Raw genomic sequence first — 23870 nt, forward strand, 5'->3', positions numbered from 1 at the left:
GTTTCAGCAGTTTTTTTAATGGAACAGGAGATTAAAAGTGTATTGATTGGAAGGGCCCTATAATATGCTACATGAAAGCCAAAACTCATTTTATATATATTCTGTTTCTAGTACTTTCTTACAAGCCTGTCATGGAAACTAAGTGTGCAGCCTACACGGGCTAATCCATAGATATAATTACTATTATATATTTTTATGTCCAAAAGCCTTAACACAGAATTAAGTAGTTATTTCGTACAGTGTAACATAATGTCTTTTTCAGAGAGCTGTATGAAAACATTTCTAGACCATGGCACTAAATGCCTCAGTCAGTCTTTTCTTGAACATCTCCAGGGACAGTGACTCCACCACCTCCCTGGGCAGCCCATTCCAATGGCAAATCACTCTCTCTGGGAAGAACTTCCTCCTAACATCCATCCACTTATAGCAAAGTTTTTGTCTTATAAAAATTAGTAGAGTGATCAATAAGAGTTAACAAAAGCAATGGTCTATGCATGTTCTTAGACTAGTTAAATGGAGGGCCAAAGATCTGGAAATCACAACTGTAGGTCATGTGTGGGGAATGAAGAAATTTAAAGAACATTGACTCTGGGAAGGACTAATTGATCATACCTGGGAGCTTTAGAGAGTGATTTTTGTGGCTTGGAGAGCCAGTATGATCTTTGGCTTTATGAGCAGGGAAATTAAGCTTATGTGTAGTAAAGTGATTCTTTAAACTGTATATAGTGGTCATGAGCCCACTGCTGAGGTAATGTTTGCACTTCTAGTGTCTAGGCTTTAAAAACAACATTGAAAATAGCAGGGGGCGTGTGTGCGTCAAAAACAGTTGTTACGAGCTGGGAAAAAGCCACCAAACATTTTAATCTTAATTCTTCATCATAAAAAGGAGAAGATTCAATCAGGAGATGATCATAAGCATGTATCTGAGATGTGATGTCATTTAATTGTGAAAAGTTGTTTGGTTTAGTAGGCAAAGGTATTACAAGGCACAGAAGCTGCAAGTAGGTAGATTTGATGTAGGAATAATAGAATCAGTCAGAGTTGGAAGGGACCACAAGGATCATCTAGTTCCAGCCCCCTGCCATGGGCAGGGACATCCTATCCTAGATCAGGCTGGCCACAGCCTCATCCAGCCTGGCCTTAAACATTCCAGGGATGAGGCCTCAACCACCTCCCTGGGCAACCCATTCCAGGCTCTCACCACTCTCATGCTGAAGAACTTCCTCCTCACCTCCAGTCTGACTCTCCCCACCTCCAGCTTTGCTCCATTCCCAATAGTCCTGTCACTGCCTGATAGCCTAAAAAGCTCCTCTTCATTTTTTTTGTAGGCCCCCTTCAGACACTGAAAGGCCACAAGGTCAGCTGGGAGCCTCCTCTTCTCCAGACTGAACAGGCCCAACTCAGTCTGTTCTCATAAGAGAGCTGCTCCAGCCCTCTGATCATCCTCTTGGCCCTTCTCTGGACACGCTCCAGCACATCCACATCCCTCTTGTAATGGGGGCTCCAGAACTGGATGCAGTACTCCAGGTGGGGTTTCACCAGAGCAGAGTAGAGGGGGAGAATCACCTCCCTTGCCCTGCTGGCCACACTTCTCCTGATGCAGCCCAGGCTCTGCTTGGCTTTCTGGGCTGCAAGTGCACACTGTTGGCTCAAGTTGAGCTTCTCATCCATGAGCGTCCCCATGACCCTCTCCTCAGGGCTGCTTGCAAGCAAGTCGCTGCCTAGCCTATATTGGTGCTTGGGATTGCCTTGATCCAGATGCAGGACCTTGCACTTGGTCTTGTTGATCCTCATGAGTTTGGCTTGTGCCCACGTTGCCATCCCTGCCCTCCGGTGTGTCTGCTTTTATGTGAAGCGTTTTGGAAGGATACCTTTTGTGATGAATTTTCAGATGGTCCATTCTGTGCCTTCCATTTCTGTAACTTGGTCCTTTCACCAGATCTCATTCTCTGGCAAAGATCAGTGACATCCAGAAGCCTTTGAGGTTCCAATTTTAAGGTGTATAAGCAGTATTTCACACAATGATAATAGATATTTTCAAACTGGCATGACATGAGAACTCGAGTTCTAATAATTTTTCATTACACTGCTGTGTGGAATGATCTGAAAATATTCACCAAACCAAACGGATTGCTTTGGGAGCAGAGCAAAGTTGTTGGAACATTGTGGAGAATTGTAGGTGCTCCAGAATTCCCAGTGGTGATCCCAGCACCAACACCAGCGCATCGGAGGCTGAAGCTACATTTTGGGAATTGCCACTGTCGTAAAGTTCTATTTGTCCTTGCAGACAGCGTTGTTGTTTGCACTTAGCCTCTGAATTTAGATGATCTATTTTAAGGTTCAATTCATTAATCTTTATTTAGGACTCTGTCAATTCTCCTGTTGATTTGAAGACTGTCACTCACCTAATTGTGGTTGCAATCTAGATAGACAATTCTGAAAGAAAAAAGAATGGACACTTATTATAGGAACTATTGCTCTTCCAAGCATGTGCCTAAATAGAGACATAGCCTCCATCCTATTCCTATATCATTCTTCCTAGGAATTCTTGAATTAGAGAAAAGAACTTGTGGTGGTTATGGCTGTGATTCGTGTATTTGTGTAAGCCCTCTGAGGGTTGAGTATGAGGTTGTAGATAAAATGCAGCACATTTTCCAACGGACAGCAGTCTTGATGTGCGTAATTTACAGTACAGCTCTAGTCACAGCAACTACTAAGTAGTGTTTGTATTTCTTGAATAGCCAAAGCACCCAGAGAATAGTCAGTAGTATGTTGGATTGGTGGTTGTTTTGCTGTTCAGTGTAAAAGCTGTAAAAGTAATGTTTTCGTTGTTGTACTGGGATGGACTTTATATCCTTATCAGAGAAAATGTGTGTGCACAATGAAACAAAGTGCTCAGATCACAGACTGTAATTCTCCATGGCTGTGAGCACAGCACAGGTTCTGTGATCTGAGAGTACAGCCTTTCAAAACTCCAGCGTTTAAAAACGAGAGAGCTCTCTTGAGCACTTGTAGGTAGAGGAAGGGAAAATCATTTTAGTCCAGCAAGCATCTGGAAGCTCAAGGAATGGAGAAAAAAAAAAAAAAAGTAATAATTGGTTCTGGCAGCTGCCTGCTTTGCAGCAGTACTTAACAAGAAAAGGGTGACAAAGCTGGTGAGGGGCTTGGGACACAGCCCTGTGAGGAGAGGCTGAGGGAGCTGGGGGTGTGCAGCCTGCAGAAAAGGAGGCTCAGGGCAGACCGCATTGCTGTCTACAACTACCTGAAGGGAGGATATAGCCAGGTGGGGTTGGTCTCTTCTCCCAGGCAACCAGCAACAGAACAAGGGGACACAGTCTCAAGTTGTGTCAGGGGAGGTCTAGGCTGGATGTTAGGAGGAAGTTGTTGCCAGAGAGAGGGATTGGCATTGGAATGGGCTGCCCAGGGAGGTGGTGGAGTCACTGTCCCTGGAGATGTTGAAGCAAAGCCTGCATGAGGCACTTAGTGCCATGGTCTGGTTGATTGGACAGGGCTGGGTGCTAGGTTGGACTGGATGATCTTGGAAGTCTCTTTCAGCCTGGTTGATTCTGTGAAATATTTGGAGGAGATTTATATGAATAACAAAAGATTACACCATGTATGAGAGAAAAAAACCTTCATCACAGTTTAACTCATTAATGAAGAAACAATATCACATCCATGAGAAAAAAATCCTTTTTTCCTATTTAACTCATTTGTAATATTTTTTTTTTAAATAAATTTGCAACAAATAGGATGTTTTTAATAATTCTCCCCATTGGGTATAGCAAATATTTCACTTTGAAATAGGTTGAATGGGATGTCATTGTCCTTTAACTTTAACAAGTGCTGCTGATGGATGTGGTCCATTTAAATGTACAACAGAGAGCTGAACTAGATAACGAACTTATTATTACTCTCTGAGGATTACAGGTTAGTCCCAAAGGAGTGCAATAAGCTAGAGAAAATCCATATCTACTGGCTAAACAATAGCCAGAAGGCTGACTGGAGATATTGATTTACTTTCTAGGCCATTTAGACCTTAATGGTGGAGAAAAGCTGAAGTGCTGTTTACTTTTCTGCCAGAATCGACCAAACAACCAGTCCATTTTTTACAGACTTTTGATTGATTTCGCTTAGAGGAATTAGAGGTGATTTATTTTTAAGCTGAAAGCAACTCGTAAATATCTCCCACTACACAGGTTCCCTGAGAGTAAATGTTAAGTGAAAATACCTACTGAGAAATACTTTGCTGCAAATCAACGCGAGCAGGTAATGCCCTTTGGTAGGAATGGTCAGGTGTTGGACACCTTTGCAAGAGTGGTCAAGCCTCTGGTTGTACTGCGTGAGGCACAGAGATTTTAAAAGACACAGCTTTTGAGAATGGGCATGAATCTGATTGCTTGGCTGAATTTGTGCCAGCAGTACCCTGCTGACTTACAGAAGGGCCGTGGCTGTGGGAGCCTAAGTGGTGCTCAAGGTCAGTAGTGAGCAGCTTTAATATTTGATGGATGAAAACAGTAATTTGTCACGTGACAGCTGCCCATGATACTTTATACTTACAGCAAATATCTAGCCCTAAAGAACAACTGAGAAAAAAAGCTGGAGTAAGATGCTGGTAGGAAGTATTTAAAAATAAGACAACCTTTAACACATGCTTCTGAGCATACTGCCACACATAAACACAGAGCTAGAAAAAAAGTTCATTATTTCCCAGTAATAACCTGCCTGGAAAATAACTTAGTTTTACTCATAGAATCATTCAGGTTGGAGAAGATGCCTGGTATCATCAAGTCCAATCACTGACCCACCTCTACAAAGTTCATCCCTAAACCATATCCCCCAAGCACTACATCTAAATGACCTTTAAAAACATTGAGGGATGGTGACTCAACCACCTCGGTGGGCAGCCTATTCCAACATCTGACCATTCTTTCTTTGGAAAAGTATTCCTAATGCCCAGTCTAAACCTACCCTGCTGCACTTTGAGGCCTTTGCCTCTTGTTCCATCTCTCATTACCTGTGAGAAGAGACCAACACCGACCTTCTCTGTAACATCCCTTCAGGTAGTTGCAGACAGCAATGAGATCTCCCCTTAGCCTCCTCTTCTTTAAGCTAAAGAGCTGCATCTGCTTCAGTTGTTCTTCATAAGATTTCTTCCTCAGGCCCTTCCCCAGCTTCATTGCCCTCCTCTGCACTCACTGCAGTATACCTTGATATTCAAAAGACTGTCAAATGTGTTAGGACTGTGAATGTATAAGAGAAGTTACCAAAATCATTCTTTGACACATTATCATAGAACTTAAAAATGCTGAGTTTGTATGTTACTGATATTCCTACCTAGAGATAAAAGGACAAATTGATATTAACTATAAATGCATAGTCTATAGCTACTGCTCAGCAGAGTTGTAGAAGACCATTTTTTTTTGAAGTCCACTTGCAAGGATAAGGCCTTTTTTCAGAAGGTGTTCAGAAAGCATTACATTGTTCTGCCCTGACATAACAACCTCTGTTGTCTACTAAAAATATTTTCACTACACAGGCTCCTCTCCACCCTTGTCACTGAGAAGAGTTGTATTTGACTAATGGACTGCTTTTATCTTAACACAGAAACATGTACCTGTTACTTGAAAACTGTAATTAACCTCCTCTAGAATTCATACAAGAATGTGCAAATAGGAATCTTTTAAATCTGAAAGTTGTATTTCAGATTCTGCATGTATTTCAGATTCTCTTACCAGCTAAATCATTAATCCTACACAGAGACATTTGACTCAGCCTTGGCACCATGCTGCATAGCTGAAAAGTGATGGGAGGAAGAATCATAGAATCAACCAGGTTGGAAGAAACTTCCAAGTTTATCCAGTTCAACCTAGCCCCCAGCCCTATCCAATCAACCAGACCATGGCATTAAATACCTCGGCCAGGCTTTTCTTGAACACCTCCAGGGACGGTGACTCCACCACCTCCCTGGGCAGCCCATTCCAATGCCAATTACACTCTCTGGGAAGAACTTCCTCCTAATATCCAGCCTAGACCTCCCCCAGCACAACTTGAGACTATGTCCCCATGTTCTGTTGCTGGTCTCCTGGCAGAAGAGACCAACCCCAACTTGAAGGGAAGCCTCCCTTCAAGACAGCAATCAGGTTTGCCCTGAGCCTCCTCTACTGCAGGCTGCACACCTCCAGCTCCCTTAGCCTCTCCTCACAGGGCTGTGTTCCAGGCCCCTCACCAGCTTCATCACCCTTCTCTGGACGTGCTCCAGTATCTCAACTTCTCTATTGATTGAGGAGCCCAGAACTGGACACAGTACTTCTATCTTCCCTTTCCCTAGCCAAGCTTCTAAGCAACCACAGAATTGCGTTACTGTGAGGTTAAAGTTGTTAGGACTTTGTTATCTATTGTACAACAATAGTAATTTTTACTGCCCATTTGTATTTGTACATTGAGGCAGAGGAGCTACAGAATTTCAGCATGCACATCATCTTAGTCCTTCACTCAACATTAAAATGAAGCATGGTGGATTGCTGTGTTATTGGCACATCCATTTTTCTTTCATAGTCAATACACTAAATTTGGACTCAAGAATTTAGTGTAGGCTGTTGTGAAGTCCCAAGCAGAAAATTTTACAGGCTGCTTCATATGTGGTTGTTGGTTTGTTTTTTTTTCTGAGGTTGTTGGGTTTGCTTGTTAAGAATTTGAAAAGGTCCCTTGTCCTCTCAGATGTAATATTGTAGAACTGGATTGTAAGGCTTTTGTTACTTTTCTTCAGGCCTAAGAAGGTTATGGCAGAATTAGATTGCAAAGACTCGTTATGGGTGCTAGGCTTACATACTTTAATATACTCTTAAGATTTGAGGGGTTTGCAAGAAAGTCAAGCCTGCAAGCTGCATTTTGTGAGCTTTATACAACCATGAGTATCAGTGGGAGTGTTACCTGCAGTCTCCAGTAACTACAGTGACCTCTGTGAAGCAGCATTTTGTTTTTATTTCCATACTGATATTGCATGTGCTGTATTTTCCTTATTGCATGTGCTGTATTCACTTAATGATATGTTTACAGCTCACAAAAAAGCTATGCATGTATGCTAACAAAATAAGTGCAGCTGATGTTTTCTCTATGACAAATAACATATCTGGGTAGTTAAAAACCATGCTAGTTTTCTATAAGGTTTATCTATTTGTTTTGTCTTTTCCTTGTTACTCTTTTTAACTCAGTCATTAGAGTGATCTGTGGTCTGTGATCTATGGCTATGGTCTAGTGATTAAAGGTGCTGGGATGAAGGTTGGACTGGATGATCCTGGGGCTCCTTTCCAACCACAGTGATTAGATGCTGTGCTGAGGGATTTGGTTTAGTCAAGGACTTGTCAGTGTGAAGCTAATGATTGGACTTGATGGTCTTGAAGGTCTTTTCCAATCTAAGAAATTCTGTGATTCTGTAGTGATCAAACTGGAACAAATGGGAGAGTAGATACAGTTTAACTTTCATTTAAGAGTGCCTTAATTTGACTCAGTTTAGATCAGTTAGAAAATTATTAACTACCCTAAAATTATGGTGCTCTATACTGAAATAGAGTTTAAATTCTGCAAGTTTTATACTGAAATAGAGCAGATTTGGGAAACCACTTGTACTGGAATTTTTAAGTCAACCAGTCTTTAGAATCCTGCACATGTGAAGAAATCAGATCAATGCCTTTAAATGACACTATCCTCATTGATCATGTTTGATTTCCTTACTAAGTTTAAGTCTTGAAAGTATTACTGAGTCTAAAGCAAGGAATGATTGCTTCTGTTTGTCTCAGGAGCTGAAAAGCATTAAGTAAAGATGAGGTTCAAAGAAATCTAGATCTGGGGATTTTTTTTTTGTTGAGGAATTTTTCCTTGCAAGAGAAGTGCATTAGGAAAGAAAACAACAGCTGGTAGCATGGAGCTGTGAGAGATTTTAAAAAGCTAGGGCTAAGTAATGATTAGAAATGCAATATGGAGCTGTAGTATAAGAAGTAAAACTGAAGGCACTGTAAAAGACAAATATAATTTAGGCAGCACAGGTCTAGTTACCAAGCTTACTTGATAACTTAGAATTATGACCCATAAAGGTTGATTCCTTATCAAATTTCTGGCTGCAGAAAAAGACTCCTATTAGACGCTGATGCTAAATTTACCATTACTGTAGCAGTTGATTATCCAAAAATGAGAATGGCAGATTTCTTGAAGTGATCTTTGTGTATGTCCCTGTGAAAAGGGGATAGCCTATAGACTTGCCAAGGTGGAACGTATATAATCATAGCCACTTCCCTTAGGAGGCACATAGGGAACCATTTTGCATATTTATTTTAAGTGTTCTTTTGAAAATGAATCAATTTCTTCTTTATGGTATGCGTTTGAAATCATAATGGAGCACAGGGATCGAAAACCAAGTGTACCATTGTAACAAATGAAACAGTGGTTCCATAACAGTTAATTGCTGATAATCCAGGGAGATTTTGGATGGAATGGCATGGTCACATAGCTTTGTACCAAGGAGCAAAACCACTATACTGTGCTTGGCTTTACCCTCTGCCTGGCAGCCTGCCTCATCCTTTTAGGTGCTGTTCAATGTACAAAGTTTTCTAAATCTGTATTCTGAAGGGTGAGGTGGTAAGCATAGTAGTAGAATTTATTATTTATACAGCTACATTGTGCATTTTCAATGCTAAGTCCTGTTTTCTACTAAGTAAAGACCTTCTGTCATACTAAAAATGCATTCTGAAGTCTCTGCACATTTACGGAACAGCATTTTTAACCACAGCTTATGACCGTGGGGGCAAAAAAACAGTGCCTAAAAATATAGGCCCCCAAATATAGTATTAATTGTTACATTTTTCAGGTTTCTACAAAATTTGGTGGCCTTTTAAAAGCACTGCTGATACCCTACAAGACAGAAAGGAATGTACTGTTGCTTAAAGGATCTCAGTGGTATGCACCTAAGAGCTCCAGCTGTGCCATAAGCCTTTGTTAGGAAATGAGGTGACAAAGTGTCCACGCGTTTTCTGGAGACACAAACGGGTTATATGCCTATTTAAAAATTCCTAAAAGATGGGACAGTTTATGCTGCCTTTTGCACTTAAGGTGCTACAGGGAAGACAGGTGGACAGGGTTCAGATCCAGATCTTGTCTGCTTCTGTGGTAAGTCACTAAAAGCCTTGACTATAGGGATGCTTAAATGCCTTGTCCCACCTAAATACTTGTAAGAGTATGGTTTTAAGATTCTGTTTTAGCAAGTGAAAAAAGAAATAGCAAGACTTCATTTGTCTTCCAGGGTTTGAGGGAAGAGGGGTCTTTTCATTTATCTAGGTGTGCTTTGAAACAAGACAGCTTTTCACTTTGAGGTTAGACAGTTCAATGCAGGACTCAAAAGGCGTCTGTATACATGTGAACTAGATGTCAATGCTGTTACTGCAGCCCGTGGAGAGCCAGTTATTTCTTACAGTGAAGCCTGGAGAGCAGTTTTGCTTGCGCAAGCCTGGTGACTCACACCTTCAGTTGCACTTGAGTAGATGTCTTTTGTTTTCAATGAGAATACAGTTGTCTACTTCACAGGTGGACAAGTGCACTGACCTGCCTGAGTACGGTGTAAAGTGGAATCCCAGGCAAGACATCTCATTCTTAGTGGTCTTCACATAAGAGGCAATGAAGCTTGAAAAGGGTGAGGCTTCCTGAACTCATAAATCTACTCTTTCAGTAAAGAAGGAAAATGTTGAAGTTGTGTAAATCCCAGGTAGGCAGAGTTTGCCCCCAGTCCTGCCAGGTTTAAATGTTTCTGGATGGATCCAAAGGTAAAAAAGATTTTGTCAAAGATTTTCTTCTACACAGAATTTGCTGTTTCTCCCATTGCTTTACTTACAGCATTTCCTTGCTTACTTCTTTTTTTTGTTGGTGTTTTTCCATAATCTCCTCATTATATTCTACTCGGGAATGGTATAAAGTGTGGTGTTTAGAGTACTGTAAGGCAATGGAAAGGTTTTTTGGCAAGAATCAAATAGCAGTATTGAGATACTTAAGCTTTTCAGTGGGAGTTAAAATATTGGGTAAAGAAAAAGATTGTTTAATTACATATAATCACCTCTATCACAGGGAAACAAAGCTGGTATGTATATTTGTTTGTTTTCTAAAGCTGAACTCCAGTTGTGCAACTGAAGCAGCCAGTGAAGAGCTGCTCCTTGCAAGCCTGTCCCTGAACCTCTGAACTACCTTAACAATGGTCTCATTAATTTAAGTACTACTCAGTGTCGTATCTTCTTTTACATATCCATATGAGTGGGTAAGGGGAAGGAAAATTGTTTTATTCATCTGACATAATTTAAAGATGAAATGTGAAGGTCTCTGACCTTGCTCTGAGATAGTAAGTCTATTGTAACGTGTACAGAGAGGGCTTTTTAATTATTTATTATTTTTTCCCCCTCAAAAAGAGCTTTGTTGATTCTCTAGCACAACCAAGGCTGGTAAATGTGGAACTGTTTATAGGTTTTATTTTCATTCAGGATAAAATCCTCTTGAGATTAATGAGTCATTGGTGCCTCAGCATCTGCTCCCAAGACTGGGGAACTGGGGAAAGAAACTGAGGAGAAATATGTGGATAAAAATAAGAAAACTGTTAAGAGCAGTTAAAAAGTACTGTGGGGATGTACGTTTAGTGGAATAGAGTGACAGACTAAATCACAGATCCAAGGAGTACACTTTTTAAGTAAACCCTCTGAGAAACTAATCCATGTGGGGTGTTTTGTCCTGCTAAATGTTGTAAAAGCAGAATATATGCTGCAGCAAGTGTAAGAATTCCAGTAATCCAGGATTTTCTATCACAAACAGTAGCCTCTTACACAGAGGAATGTATTGTAAACTGTATCAGCCAGGTATCCCACTGTTTTATAATAGCTAGTTTTTATACCAGGTGCTATAGGTTAACCTCCTGTAATTTGTCTCAGTTGACTGAGACACTGTTCTGTAACTCTAGGAGAAATACATTATCTTTTTTTTCTCATGAACATCTTGTTTCATATTGTCACAAAACAGATGTACCCCGAGGCACAGCTCCAAAGTCATAGAGTTCCTCCTGCGTCATAGTACCTAGATGGACTCTGAAGCTCTCTAAGTTTTCAGAGTGTGTTGTTTATATTAAGTGTGCATTTTTACTTCTTGCTTGTATTTTAGGATAAGATTGTCCTCTGTATAGATGCTAGTAGTAGGCTTCTCTCCAATGGAGTCTGCAGTGTGAAAAGGATATGTGAGCATGGTGTCATAATTAATCCTCTAAGAAGAGTTTTCATAGCCAACACGTGAATCACAGAATGTCAGGGGCTGGAAAGGACCTCAAAAGCTCATCCAGTCCAACCCCTCTGCCAGAGTGGGAACACCTATATGAGATCACACAGGAACATATTCAGGCATGTGTTCAAACTCTCCAGAGAGGGAGATTGCACAACTCTCCTGGGCAGCCTGTTTCACTGTTCTGTCACCCTCACGCTGAAAAAATTCCTCCTCATGTTCACATAGAACTTCCTATGCACCAGCTTCCACCCATTGCCCCTTATCCTGTCTTGTTGGGCTGGATGATCTTGGAGGAAGTTCTTCACAGAAGGCTTTGCATTTATCCACATTAAAAGTCATCTGTGTTTTTATACCTGTCACTTAATACTGCAAGGGCCTTTTTTGACTTCTCATGATTTTTAGTTATTACTGACAGTGGCCAGTGTGAACGAGGTGCCCAGGAGTGAGTTCTCAAACAGCTGTGAGAGCACAGCAAAAGGCAGGAGTGGAATTGAACAGGCAAGGGGGAAGGGTGATGGTTGCAGGTGGTACAAACTGCAGATGCTTTGGAGAAAACAGGGCAGAAGGGTGGAAGAGTAGGACAGGCAGGTGGGCAGTGGAGACTGTAGAACTGCACGCAGGCATAAAAGCTGGCGTGTAAAAGTGCATTATAAAAGAGGAGAGAAAATGGAGTCAAATGCAGCTTTGCAGCAGTAGAACTAATAAATGTCAGGAAGAACAATCTCACAGTGTTACTTAATGGTATAAGCTTTTATGTGGTAGCTTTCCAACTACCAGTGGTATCGTTGCAAAATCCTGTGGGAATTTTGTTGTGTAGAGCTGAAACTGGGTTTTTTTTTTTCAGTTTGGTTTTTTTTTGTTGTTGTTTTTAAACTTTTCTGCACTTATCTATACAACCTCTGGTACTACTGTGTGCCATGAGAGATTAACACTGAGATTTGCCATAAGTATAGTTAATAATGGAAAAAGAAAAAATTGACAAAGATATCTCTATTAAAGTCATGCCAGTCACACATAAATCTCTTCTGGATGTGCATCTCCACTGGCTATTTCCTTACCCTTGCCTATGATTCATTATAAAGCAGAACAGGAATTATATGATTGTTAAGACAGAAGTGGAAAGAAAAGAGGAACATTAGAAAAAGTCATACATTCTTATTAATATATATTATGTGCTGCAATGAAATCATTTTTACCAAAGTATAAAATTACCTAGATAATAGATTTATGAACAGAGAGAAAAGATGGAAAATATGTTGTCTGTTGAAAACTTCTGGGAGAGGCATAGGACTCAAGGAGAATGTCCTTTGTGTTGAATTATACAAGCATTAAAGTATTTTTTAGCAACTGAAGGGTCCTTTTTATCAGATGTTGAATATTTATTTAATTAGATAAAAGCCAATTTATCAGCAAATTTTATTACTGGAAATACAAACTACAATCACCATGACATGCAGTCTGCTGTAAGTATTACTTAACTTGCTCGTGTATGTCTCCCAGGCACTCAAGAAACCAAATTCAGCAATTTCAAACACACCTTCCTTCCTCTCCTTCTCCCTCTCCCTCCCTCCCTCCCTCCCTCCCTCCCTCCCTCCCTCCCTCCCTCCCTCCCTCCCTCCCTCCCTCCCTCCCTCCCTCCCTTCCTTCCTTCCTTCCTTCCTTCCTTCCTTCCTTCCTTCCTTCCTTCCTTCCTTCCTTCCTTCCTTCCTTCCTTCCTTCCTTCCTTCGTCATAATTTGTCCTCAAAAATTCGACTAATCTTTGCTTCTTGATGGGACATAGCTTCTCTGGGTAACCTTTTCTAGAGTCTCACCACCCTCATAATAGCAATCTAATCTAAATGTACTTTCTTTCAATTTGATAGAATTATAAATAATAATAAACCTTCCTTAGAGCTGGATTATTCCCAGCTGTATGCTACACAAACTTTTACACTATCCTCCAAAGCCTCTGATACTGAACACTGTCAGTGACAGAATATTGGAACAGATGTTCAGCTTTTTTGCCCAGCATGGCATTTCCTATGCTCCCAGTTTCATTTTTAGACCTTATTATCCATATTTTCAGACTTTAGAAATATGTAGGTTTAGTTGAGTCTCCTTTAGGGTTATTTTCTTTTTCTTCCCTTCTATCATCATTCTTCTTTTAGCACTGCAGAACTCAATGCATTTTGAAATTAAGTTCTTAACTTTTTCTCATTCTTCTCTTTCTTGATTCCTCTGTTTTCCCTGACCATGATCTCTCTTCCCCGCCACCACATACTTGTCAACCACTTTCTCCCCTTGGACTCTTCACAGTTTCTCCTCTGTGGAAATGCAATTTTGTCTCACGTCTCCATTTCAGTGCACTTCTCTGGTAGTTTTGATTCCCTGCAGAGCTGTTTCTACACGTTATTCCTTTTTTCCTTAGAAGAGAGGACAAAGGAATGAACAAGGGGGAAAAAGGAGCCAGAGAGACCTGTTCCTTTTAAATACCCTGAATTTGTGGCTCAGAGCACTTTCCAGATATGTAGAAAATGAGCCAATAAGCATCCACTGTGTGGCTTCTTTTCTACTTTATTTTTTCCCTTCCCATGGAATTACTCTTTTTATAAAATTCATTACAGCCTGTGCATTGTTGTGCATGAATGCTGCTCCTAGAATGGGAGCTTCAAGCTGGAGAGTCTCTGAGTTTGTGATACAGACCGAGACAATTTTTGACACTCACTGACAAACAGTGCTTCTGCAGCATAATTGGAATAGCTTTCATGAAAAATAAAATGCTTTTACTTTATGGAAGAAATCAAGTGCACCTTATCTGTCAGCAGGCTAACCTTCTAGCACAGGTTTGTGGAAGAGATCCTTTCCTAGCAATGGACTTCTCAAGACATCTACCTTGGAAAAATTTCTAGTAGATTCATGGGTAAAGATCTCTGTACTTTGTATAGGTTAAATCACAGAAACATTCAGGTTGGAAAAGCCCCTCAGGATCACCAAGTCCAACCTATAACCCTACCCTACAAGGTTCACCCTAAACCATGTCCTCAAGCACCACATCAAAATGACTTTTAAACACATCCAGGGTTGATGACTCAAGATAAACATTTATTTGCCAATATGAGACTACTCAAACTACTGAAAATAAAGCTTTCCCAGGGTATATTTTAAAATGGTCATAATACAATTGAATTCTGCACAAGGTTTCATCTGGAAAGCCAAAAGCATATTCTTGATGTGCTAAATTTAAAATCTCTGCTCTGCAAGTGTAGCTGTATTAAAACAGTTTGAGGGGGAATGGCCTCAAGCTGAGACTGGGTAGGTTTAGATTGGACATTAGGGGACCGTTTTTCACAGAGAGAGTGTTCAGGCACTGAAACGAGCTGCCCAGGGAGGTTGTTGAGTCACCAACCTTGGTTGTGTTTAAGTGTCATTTGGACATGTTGCTTAGGGATATGGTTTAAGGTGAATCTTGTAGAGTTATTGGTTGGACTTGGTGATCCTGAGGGACTTTTCCAGCCTGCGTGTTTCTGTGATTCTATATGTCACCATGCACACTTACTATAAGCAAATGTGCTTACTTTCCTCCAGTCATTTTCAAAGATGGCCAAAGTGTTTCATTGGAAATTTTAGAGAAATTGCAGTCAATAATTTCTCTGATGTAGAATTTTGTAGCTCAGGTCATTGAAGCTTGGCACTGCATAATTGAAATGAAAATAAAAATAATAAATTTAAATAGTAAATTAGATTGTAAATTAAATAGTAAATTAAAATAGTAAATGAAATAGTAAAAAAAAATAGGCATGGAAATAGAATGTGGTAGAAAGTGTGATTCCTTTACAAATGTAGCAATAAGTTCTTGCTTCAACTATAGATCCATAATGCCAGAATGTGATTTTTTTTTTAAAGTTTAAATATACTTATTTTTAGTCTCGTGATCTTTCATTGCCAGCCTATAGCTGGTCTATTGTTATGGAAGTTTTGGCAGTGTGTGCATACTGCAGTGAAAGTATAGCTGCTCTTCAGCTGAGGAATAAAGTATTTACTATTTCCATATTTAGATACAGGACAATTTTTCAATGACATGCCTTGGTAATTGCTTAATCAGAAAGGTTATATAAAACAGTTTTAGCAGTAGGGGGGTTTCTGATTAACTGATAATGGAGCAAACCCATTTTGATCATTTTGCCTTGATTACCAAATATTAACCTGAACTTTTCCAAGAAACATGTCAGGCTTAGAAACTTGGGTGTTTTTCCACAGTGTAGAAACACTGTAGGAAGTGGCAGTATTAGCATTCCTGTCTTACCAGTTTGTTTCATCCCTGTTTAAGAAGATCATTCCACTTAATCAGAAAATTGACCAGTACTCAAGGATGTTGGACACTACCAGCATAAAAGGCGTTTAGGCTCTTGAAGTACAGTTTTGTTTTGTGGTTCCTATATTCACTGTATATATTTTGACACACTGTAATCCAATAACAGGATTAGCTAGGTCAGCCTTTAATCATGATTGATGTTTTATTTATACTGTATTTTCAAACACAAAGTTGTTTAAGACTTTAGCTATGCACTTTGAAGCAGATGCAAAAACACTTTCCTGTGAAATAATCTATTCCCTTTCCTATTCCAACAAGATCTGTGTTGTAAAGAAAAAGTGCTACTGTATAGCAATTTATTTCTATTTTTCTTTTTACTAAAATAATCTTCTTTATTTTGGTCATCTCTTATTAAAAGTCAGGGCTAGTGTAAATGTTCAGCTTCTTTACAAGAGAGAGAAAATAGAAATTAAGTCAGCCCATGATTCAATTTATTACATTTTTAATGCACAAATTTGTCAGGAAATGATAGAATATTAGTATGTAACAGTATATATAGAATATTAATACATAACAGTGCTAGAATATTAGTATGTAGCAGTACATATAGCATATTAGTGTATAACAGTGCAAGAATATTAGTGTGTAGCAGTACATATAGCATATTAGTGTGTAACAGTGCTAGAATATTAGTATGTAGCAGTACATATAGCATATTAGTGTATAACAGTGCTAGAATATTAAAATGTAGCAGTACATATAGCATATTAGTATATAACAGTGCAAGAATATTAGTATGTGGCAGTATATATAGCATATTAGTATGTAACAGTGCTAGAATATTCATATGTGGCAATATATATAGAATATTGGTATATATCAGTGCTAGAATATTAGTATGTGGCAATATATATAGAATATTAGTATGTGACAGTGCTAAGAAGGGGAATTAGTAAGTCCTTTTGGAAAAGGAAGATAACATTATTTGTGTCTACATCTATTTTTGTGGTGTAAAAGCTGTGAAGTCGGTTTTCTATCCATTAAAACATAGATATAGTCAACTAGAGACAGGACAGGCTCACAGGACCACATTTGCTAGCCTGATGGAATCTTAGAGGGTATACTACAATGACAAGAAATACATCTACCATCAAATCCTCGCCTGGTGCTTAAACTTCTGTCATATGATTCTACAGGGCTTTGATTTATAGATCTGAATTTTCTAGTAAACCTTGATTGCACTGACAGTGATGGGTTTTGTTTCACTGAACTCAAAATACTTGGATTTGGCACAATCTGTACTGAATGGCTCTAAGGTGTAGCTGTCTGTTTATCTATGTGCAGGTGAAAGAGTTCGTTATATACAGTGCTGTTAAGTCAATTTAAAGCAAGCTTTTCAATAAAGAAGAATAAAAGCTTTATTTGGCTTAAAAATAACTGAACAACAACAGGAAAGGCTCTCAGGAGAAATGCAAAACCTTGTTCATCTTAAGTAACAGGATCCAAATAATGAAGAGCATTTTTCTGAATAATTACCTCAGATTAGGGTTTTTTTAATCTATTATTCATTGTCCCTCTGTAGAAAGTAGCAGGGAAAATTTTGTGTCCATATATTCCAGAAGGACCCAAGAGGAAGTCAGGACTTTGCTTACCTTCATTTGGAAATTCAAAGACTCTACCTTTCTTCATATCCGTTGGCATCCATAGAGCCAATCCCAGATCAGCATGTCAGCGTGCTAGCTAACCTACAGGTGTAGAAGCAACACACATAGGATCACTTAGACACACAGACACTTGAGTCTGGAAGCTGAAGCTGATCTGAGTGAGCACTTCTGATTGTTGGAGCTCTTTTCAGAATATGCCTTTAATCCCAGAGCAAGTTCTCAAAAATTGTTTCCAAGCATTTTCAGATTTTCTGTGCAAAACCCTTCAGAAATGCCTGTGTCTTTTTAATCAGAAATGTGGTCACTTTCTTCTTAATCTTTTGCTCCCCACCCCACGGAGGCTGCCAAGTTGGACATCCTTACACGCTTGGTACTGCACCAGAAATTGCTAGCTCTCATGCCAATAGGTTTCTGGGAATGACCAGTACTGTAGTGCCCCTTCTCCCTTTATGACCTGGAGAACCATTAAATGGACTTTAAGAGCCACTAAGTAGACATTTATCTGTAATTTAAAATCTGTATGATTTGTACTTTTGCTGACAGGCTTGGCAGTCATCTACATCTGCGTTTCACTCTTCTCCACTTGTAGCTCATGCAAACTGCGTCATTTTCAAGTTGCAAGCACCCCGTGCAGCATCTGTGTCAGAGAACAGTTTATACAAGTGGATGAACTGTGTTCATATCCGATTCCTAAGTGTGAATAATTAATTCTAATTCACTTTTTTTTTTTTTCAAGTTTAGCTTCTTGTTTTGTTACAGAATAATAATTGCTCATGAGAGTTCAGCAAAACTGCACATACTTATTTGAAATGGTACTGCTGATGCCCTGATTGTATTTAACAGTATGCAATAAATCTGGTCAAACAGGAGTGTAGTCTTTATGTATTTAAGAATATAAAAGAATTAAAGTGTAATCTCTGCCTGCTGTCATGATAAACTAAGCAATTTGCTGGTGTTGTATCCCATTGTATTTTTCTGTAGGATCTCTTAATGACCTTCAATATGCAGGTCCCATCACCCCTTAAAATGTGTCTATGAGTTAATTACCTCATAATACAGCTCTCCTGCGAAAGAGATGAAGATTATTACATCTGGATTTTTTATTGAATATCTCATCTGTCATCATGAACAATAAGCATTTACCTTTAACTTTAGCTAACTTAAGGCAAGTTACATTTTTGTCTTGGCTCTTCATCATGCTCAGAGTGCCCTGCTTGCACATTCCAGTACCCTGCAGGACTGAGATTTTCAAATCAGAAATTGTGTAGTAGGTGTAAGACATGAAATAAAATCGATACATTTTTCTGAGGCATGTCACCGGTTAAGTGACAGAAAATATTCTGATAGTCACTGAAAAAGAAAAGTCAAAGGTACATTTGAACCTGTCAGTTCAACACGTTCCTGTTATCCCTTTAGGGGATATCATACAACTTGACACCAACATTTAAGCTTTGAAAATTATGAGCTCATCTATTTCAAATGGGATGTCACATGTTCCCAAGCCTTTGCCATTATTTATAGTGGAAGACAGGATGATCACTTTTGTCACATATTGATAGTGAATAAGATCTTTTCTTTTTTCTTTTCTTTTTTTCTTGTTTCAGAATGAAGAACAAATTTTGGTATTTTGAATTTGGCACTTCGGAAACTTTCTCAGCCACCTGTAAGAAGCTGCATGAATCTGTAGAGATAGAAGTAAGAAACTAATTGTTGCCTTTATGCTTAAAATGTCACTAGTTTGGCTGAAATGCAGGGAGCAAGGGTGCAGAACGCCTGAATCCAACGAGGCAAAGCAGTGCACATCCTTTCGACCCTATATTCCAAAATATTATTTTTATCATGTCTGCTTGTAGTGTAGCCCTGCACACTGGAACAAAGTTCAGTTTGATGATTAGTGAAGTCTTAATACAGTAGACGAGGTCAAAAGGTGAAATATAACATTAGAAATCAATAGAGAGTGTGACTAGGTCAGATGGAAAAATGAAAGACTGTCAGAGGGAGTGAGAGCTGCTGCAGGATTAAAATAAAAAAAATCTTATTATTTCTAGGTCCCAAGTTTTTATAACCTTTAAAACTCAATTCCCTAAAATTGTACTTACTTTCCTGAATAAAGGTTAAAGAATATATATATATATATATATATATATATTTTGGAATCATTCCCCTTCATTAAATAGCTTTCCTCTCTGCTCAAGGGGTCATCTTGCCATTATACATTGAGCATTAACTGAAAAGACACAGGATAGTTACAGACAAAATAAGAATTTAAAATCATGTGCCACTGCTCCTTTGGCAGCTGGTAGAATAAGTGGCTACATTACATCAATTGTTTGGAGGACTGATCATTCCAAATAAGTAAATGAAAAATGTTAAGTGTGTGAACCATTTGTCAAGAGAACTGTGTTGCTTTTCCTTTCCAATAATAATGAGAACCTGCATGTGTCAGTGGAGTATTTGTGTAGTAGCATGAGGCACTCGGAGAGGTATGGTGAGAGCTGTGAGAGTCTGGTCTAATCCTCGTGTAAGGCTAAGTCTGAAAGGGAGCATGAATCTGGTAGTAGAACAGCATCAAAAAAATAACAGAGACTGAAATTATGAGACCTGCACACCACAGTTGTCTGTTACACTGTTAAGTTTCTTTTTAAAATGGAAACATGATCCATACACAGTAGATTTAAAAAAAATCAACCAACCAACCAAAAGCCCTTGAAAAAACAAACTGCACAAAAAAGCCCTTGCTTCTCAATGCAGTGCTTCACACATATGGTTGTAAGTACATGGAGCCTGAAAAATACTTGCTTAGTTATTGGAAGAAATGCTTACCTGGTTTGATTTGAATATACTGCAACTTAAATGCACCTTTTGATAGAATACAAACTGCAGAGCAGGCTTTCCCAAGAAATTATTTCTATCCAGCAGAACTCTTACATAGCTGTGATGTTAAGATGTGATCTTAAACCAGCTAATTGTAACCGTTGAAAGGGTGATGCAAACAAATGTGCACACAACTTTTTGATGCCAGTTCTGTAATTACCAGTTCATATCATTAACACTGTTATTGCCAATAAAGTATTACACTGCCAGTACATGAGACATGTTTGTTAATATTCACTTCATCCATCCTGGTCATTATCATTTTGTTCCTACAATTAGGAATGAAAAAAAAGCATTGGGGAAATGGTTTCCAAACTGTTTACACAAGAAGCGTGAGGAGGTTGTTATTTACAGATTTATTTACAATAAGTAAATTACTTTCAAATGAACAGTGCTTGCCAAAATGCTTGTGTCTAATGGTTCTTGTTTGAACATTATAAACACTTGGGAGTAGCACTGTTTTCATCTGCTTTTTTTAACCTGCTGCCCCTTGCTTAGGGATATTGTGTAATTGAGGTCTTGATGTATGATGCCACAATTTGCTCCAAATAAAATGCTCACGGAGTGTGTCTGCTCTGCAGCCGCATTTTGAATGAACAAAGCCCTGAAGATCAAGGGTCTGTATCTCTAAACTAGGAGACAGCAATCAAACATTCTGTGGGCAAATATTTGTTCAGCCCTATATTTGATTTCTAATCTAATTAAGCTTGGTTTTCTTGATACACATTCATGTCTCTTAGTTCTATATATACATTCATGTCTCTTGTACTCTGAATATTTTCTTTTGTGTGGGATGCAGAACAAAGTTTGGACATTAAATTCTTATGTTATCTTTTTATTTCCAAACTGGGATCTAGGAAGGGGAGGAGAAATAACAGAAGTTCTAAAGGGAAGAAAAAAACAAAAACAAACGAGGGCAGAATGAATGATTTATTTTTTTAAGAATAATATCTCAGTAAACAAGGTTTCAGTTTAGAGCACTTGCACTTTGTTCTTTTTGCTCCAGAGCAAGAGAAAGGTGTGTGAAGGCTATTTAATGAGAGTAGGTGCAGTTTAAGTGGGCATAGCATGGTCCCTACCTGCAATGCTGTAAAAACATAGTGGGACCAGAGGAAGTCTCATATATCACTTGATATGAATGGTTAGGGGAAAAGAGTTTAAACAATCATGTAGTCGTGCATGATATGGCATTTGGTTACACAACAAAGCCTTAATTCTCAGCTGTTTTCAGGCAAGGATATGCATGTTTTCAATTTAGAGACAATCTGAAACTATTTGATATAATGAATGAAGGGTAGAACATAATGGCCCTAAAAGGGACTAAGGCCAGGAAAGAAAGCAAAACAGAATTAGAAGCCTTAGTATTGGCATACTCCACTTTTATTTTCAGCAGCACCATTGCATTATCTCACTTTTTTGTTCGGTTGTTTGAAAAAGGAGCAGAACACATCTCTGCTTTGTTGTTATAGGATATGAATGTGTTAGGACAATGCAGAGCTACCTGTAGCACAAACTTCTTGTCTGTGTGTCAACAAAAGAAATCCTCCTGCACCAATTCAGAAAGTTCCTCGTCACTGTGGGATTCTGAGGCGTAGTCAAATAATTGTCTTAGTGTACTACCTGCTGTGTTCAATATTGAGCGAAAATGGAAGCCAGACCCTGTGCCATCCTATTTCACAATTCTTCTTTTCTTTAAATAATTCCAGTCAGTTTGGGGGACGCCAGACCTTTATAAATTAACAGCAGGGAAATACCAAAGGTGTCAGATTGCATATTTATCATCTTTCTCGTGTAATACTTAAATATGTATTAAGAAGTGACTGACATAAATTAGGCAGATTTCAGAAGCCACAGGCCGTGGCTTGTAGAGGACCCCCTTCTGCTTGACATTTCATCCTTGTCAAAGATCAAATTATTTTAATTTAGGCTGCAAATTATAAGAAATGAAGACTTCTTTGTGGGAATTCCCTGTGGTAATCTGACTTTTGTTGTTACTGCTGCTTGTCAGTGTGCAAAAGATATAATATGCATGCAAATAAGGTTAAAAAATATGTACTATCTAATTATCCAGCCAGTACATTCCACTTGAAGACAGTGGGAGGCCTGACACACAGTATGTGTTTGATTCATTGAGGCCTGCAGGGTATTTACACAAGATTACTTTTAATTATGAAATTAATATCTGTTTATCTAGAATGTATAGCAGTAAGTGAGCATACACATGAGCAGAATTTTTAGTAAAATAAATCATCTTAATATTTAATACATATAAAATATAGAGAACCACAAGTTTGCTTCCCAGATTACAGTGAAGTGCTTTTTGTTTTTCTTCTAACAAAAGTGTGATTCAAAAGTTACACTTTCAGTGACAGTAGTTGCTACAAATGCCAAATCACTTCCAGATATGTTTCTTTCTTTTTTCTTTTAGTTTTAAGATTTCCCTTTATAATTCAGAGCTTTTTCATTTCATACTTGAAGAGCAAACACAAAATCTAAATGGAAATTTAGTGTTGAAATTGTTGAGATTAGCACTCCTAAGAGGAACTGAGGAGATTCAGAGAATGCATTATAATACAATTGTAGTTTGTGATCTCAGGGAGGTTTAGTGCAAACAAATAATTAGGTGCACTTATTTTTGAGTTGTATTTTACTTTTCTTGTTCAAAGCTGTGATAAAGGTGTAGGCGAAGAGGAAAGCTGCCAGTGACCCACAGTGCAGCAAGCTGCATGATGTCAGTGGAGTGTGACTTAGGCATGGTTAATTATTTTTTCTGGGTTTCTTCTTGGTTATTGCATATTGGAATTACAAAGTGAGATCCTTCATCAATTTTAAATGGGTGACTGGACCCCTTGCTGTCTTGCAGAACATTGCAGATGGAGGATCTAATGTTTTTAAAACATGCTGCTATACACTCTAAGGTGTATGTGACTCGCCAGGATATATCTGTGCCTTAACTATGTTGTGAGGCATGAAACTATCTCTAGCTAAGCTTTAAGTGTCCTGGGAACTTTGGCTTTTGCGTTGCCTCCCACCTGCAGATGCAACAGTAGTAATCTAAAGTTGGGTCTGTTTTTCCTTCTGTGGAGGTTCTTCAGTATTTTGCCATGTGATAGTAGGGATGAAGACTTAGCCTTAGTAAATTATAGTCAGCAGAGGCTGTGCATCCTATCAAGTTGGGTACCTCTCTTTCAGCGTGTGTCAGGTGAACAGCTTCTGTAACCTGAGAACATGCCACAGTGTCACCAAACAGACTGACTAGTTAAAGCCCCTGAACCATTCTCCTTAAGTGAAAGTGGTGGTCCCTTGAGAATATGAATTTGAAGACAGATTTAGTGAAGGAATGTGTCTATGAAGTGCCTCAATGCCCAGTTCTGCTATAGGAAGCAGAAGTATACACTTAGTGAGACAAGGTGTCCTTGCAGTAATGATTCCATTACTAAAGGGATGCTACTATAACACAGAGTAAGATTTCTTCTGTGTCTCCAGTAAGTCTTGGAAGGCTTTTAGAGCACTGATACCTCTTTTTTAGCTCCATGTCCTCTGTTTTCCTTTGGCAGTGATGTATGTTTCAGAGGACTGACTGATGGAGGATCATGAACAAGAAACGCTGTAGCTGCATGAGCTTTTTGCTGTACTAACCTTACCTCACAGTAGGAGATATTTGTCAGGCATAGCCCTGTACTATTGTGCTAGTTGTGCCTTTGGATTGAAAATATACAAACAGGCCCTGTGTTCTCAG

At 38.9% G+C, this 23870-nt stretch overlaps 1 protein-coding gene across 12 annotated transcripts in view; it reads left to right on the forward strand.

Annotated features, from left to right (window-relative positions):
* The window catches only part of DGKB (diacylglycerol kinase beta), a 477946-nt gene that overhangs the window by 376287 nt on the left and 77789 nt on the right, over positions 1-23870 (forward strand). For all 12 annotated transcript variants that reach the window (XM_064167184.1, XM_064167194.1, XM_064167193.1 and 9 more), the window contains one exon: positions 18862-18952. In XM_064167184.1, the coding sequence (XP_064023254.1) occupies positions 18862-18952 (91 nt within the window). The remainder of the gene's footprint in view (positions 1-18861; positions 18953-23870) is intronic.

Source organism: Pogoniulus pusillus, chromosome 28, assembly GCF_015220805.1.
Source record: "Pogoniulus pusillus isolate bPogPus1 chromosome 28, bPogPus1.pri, whole genome shotgun sequence".
Classification (NCBI taxonomy): Eukaryota; Metazoa; Chordata; class Aves; order Piciformes; family Lybiidae; genus Pogoniulus; species Pogoniulus pusillus.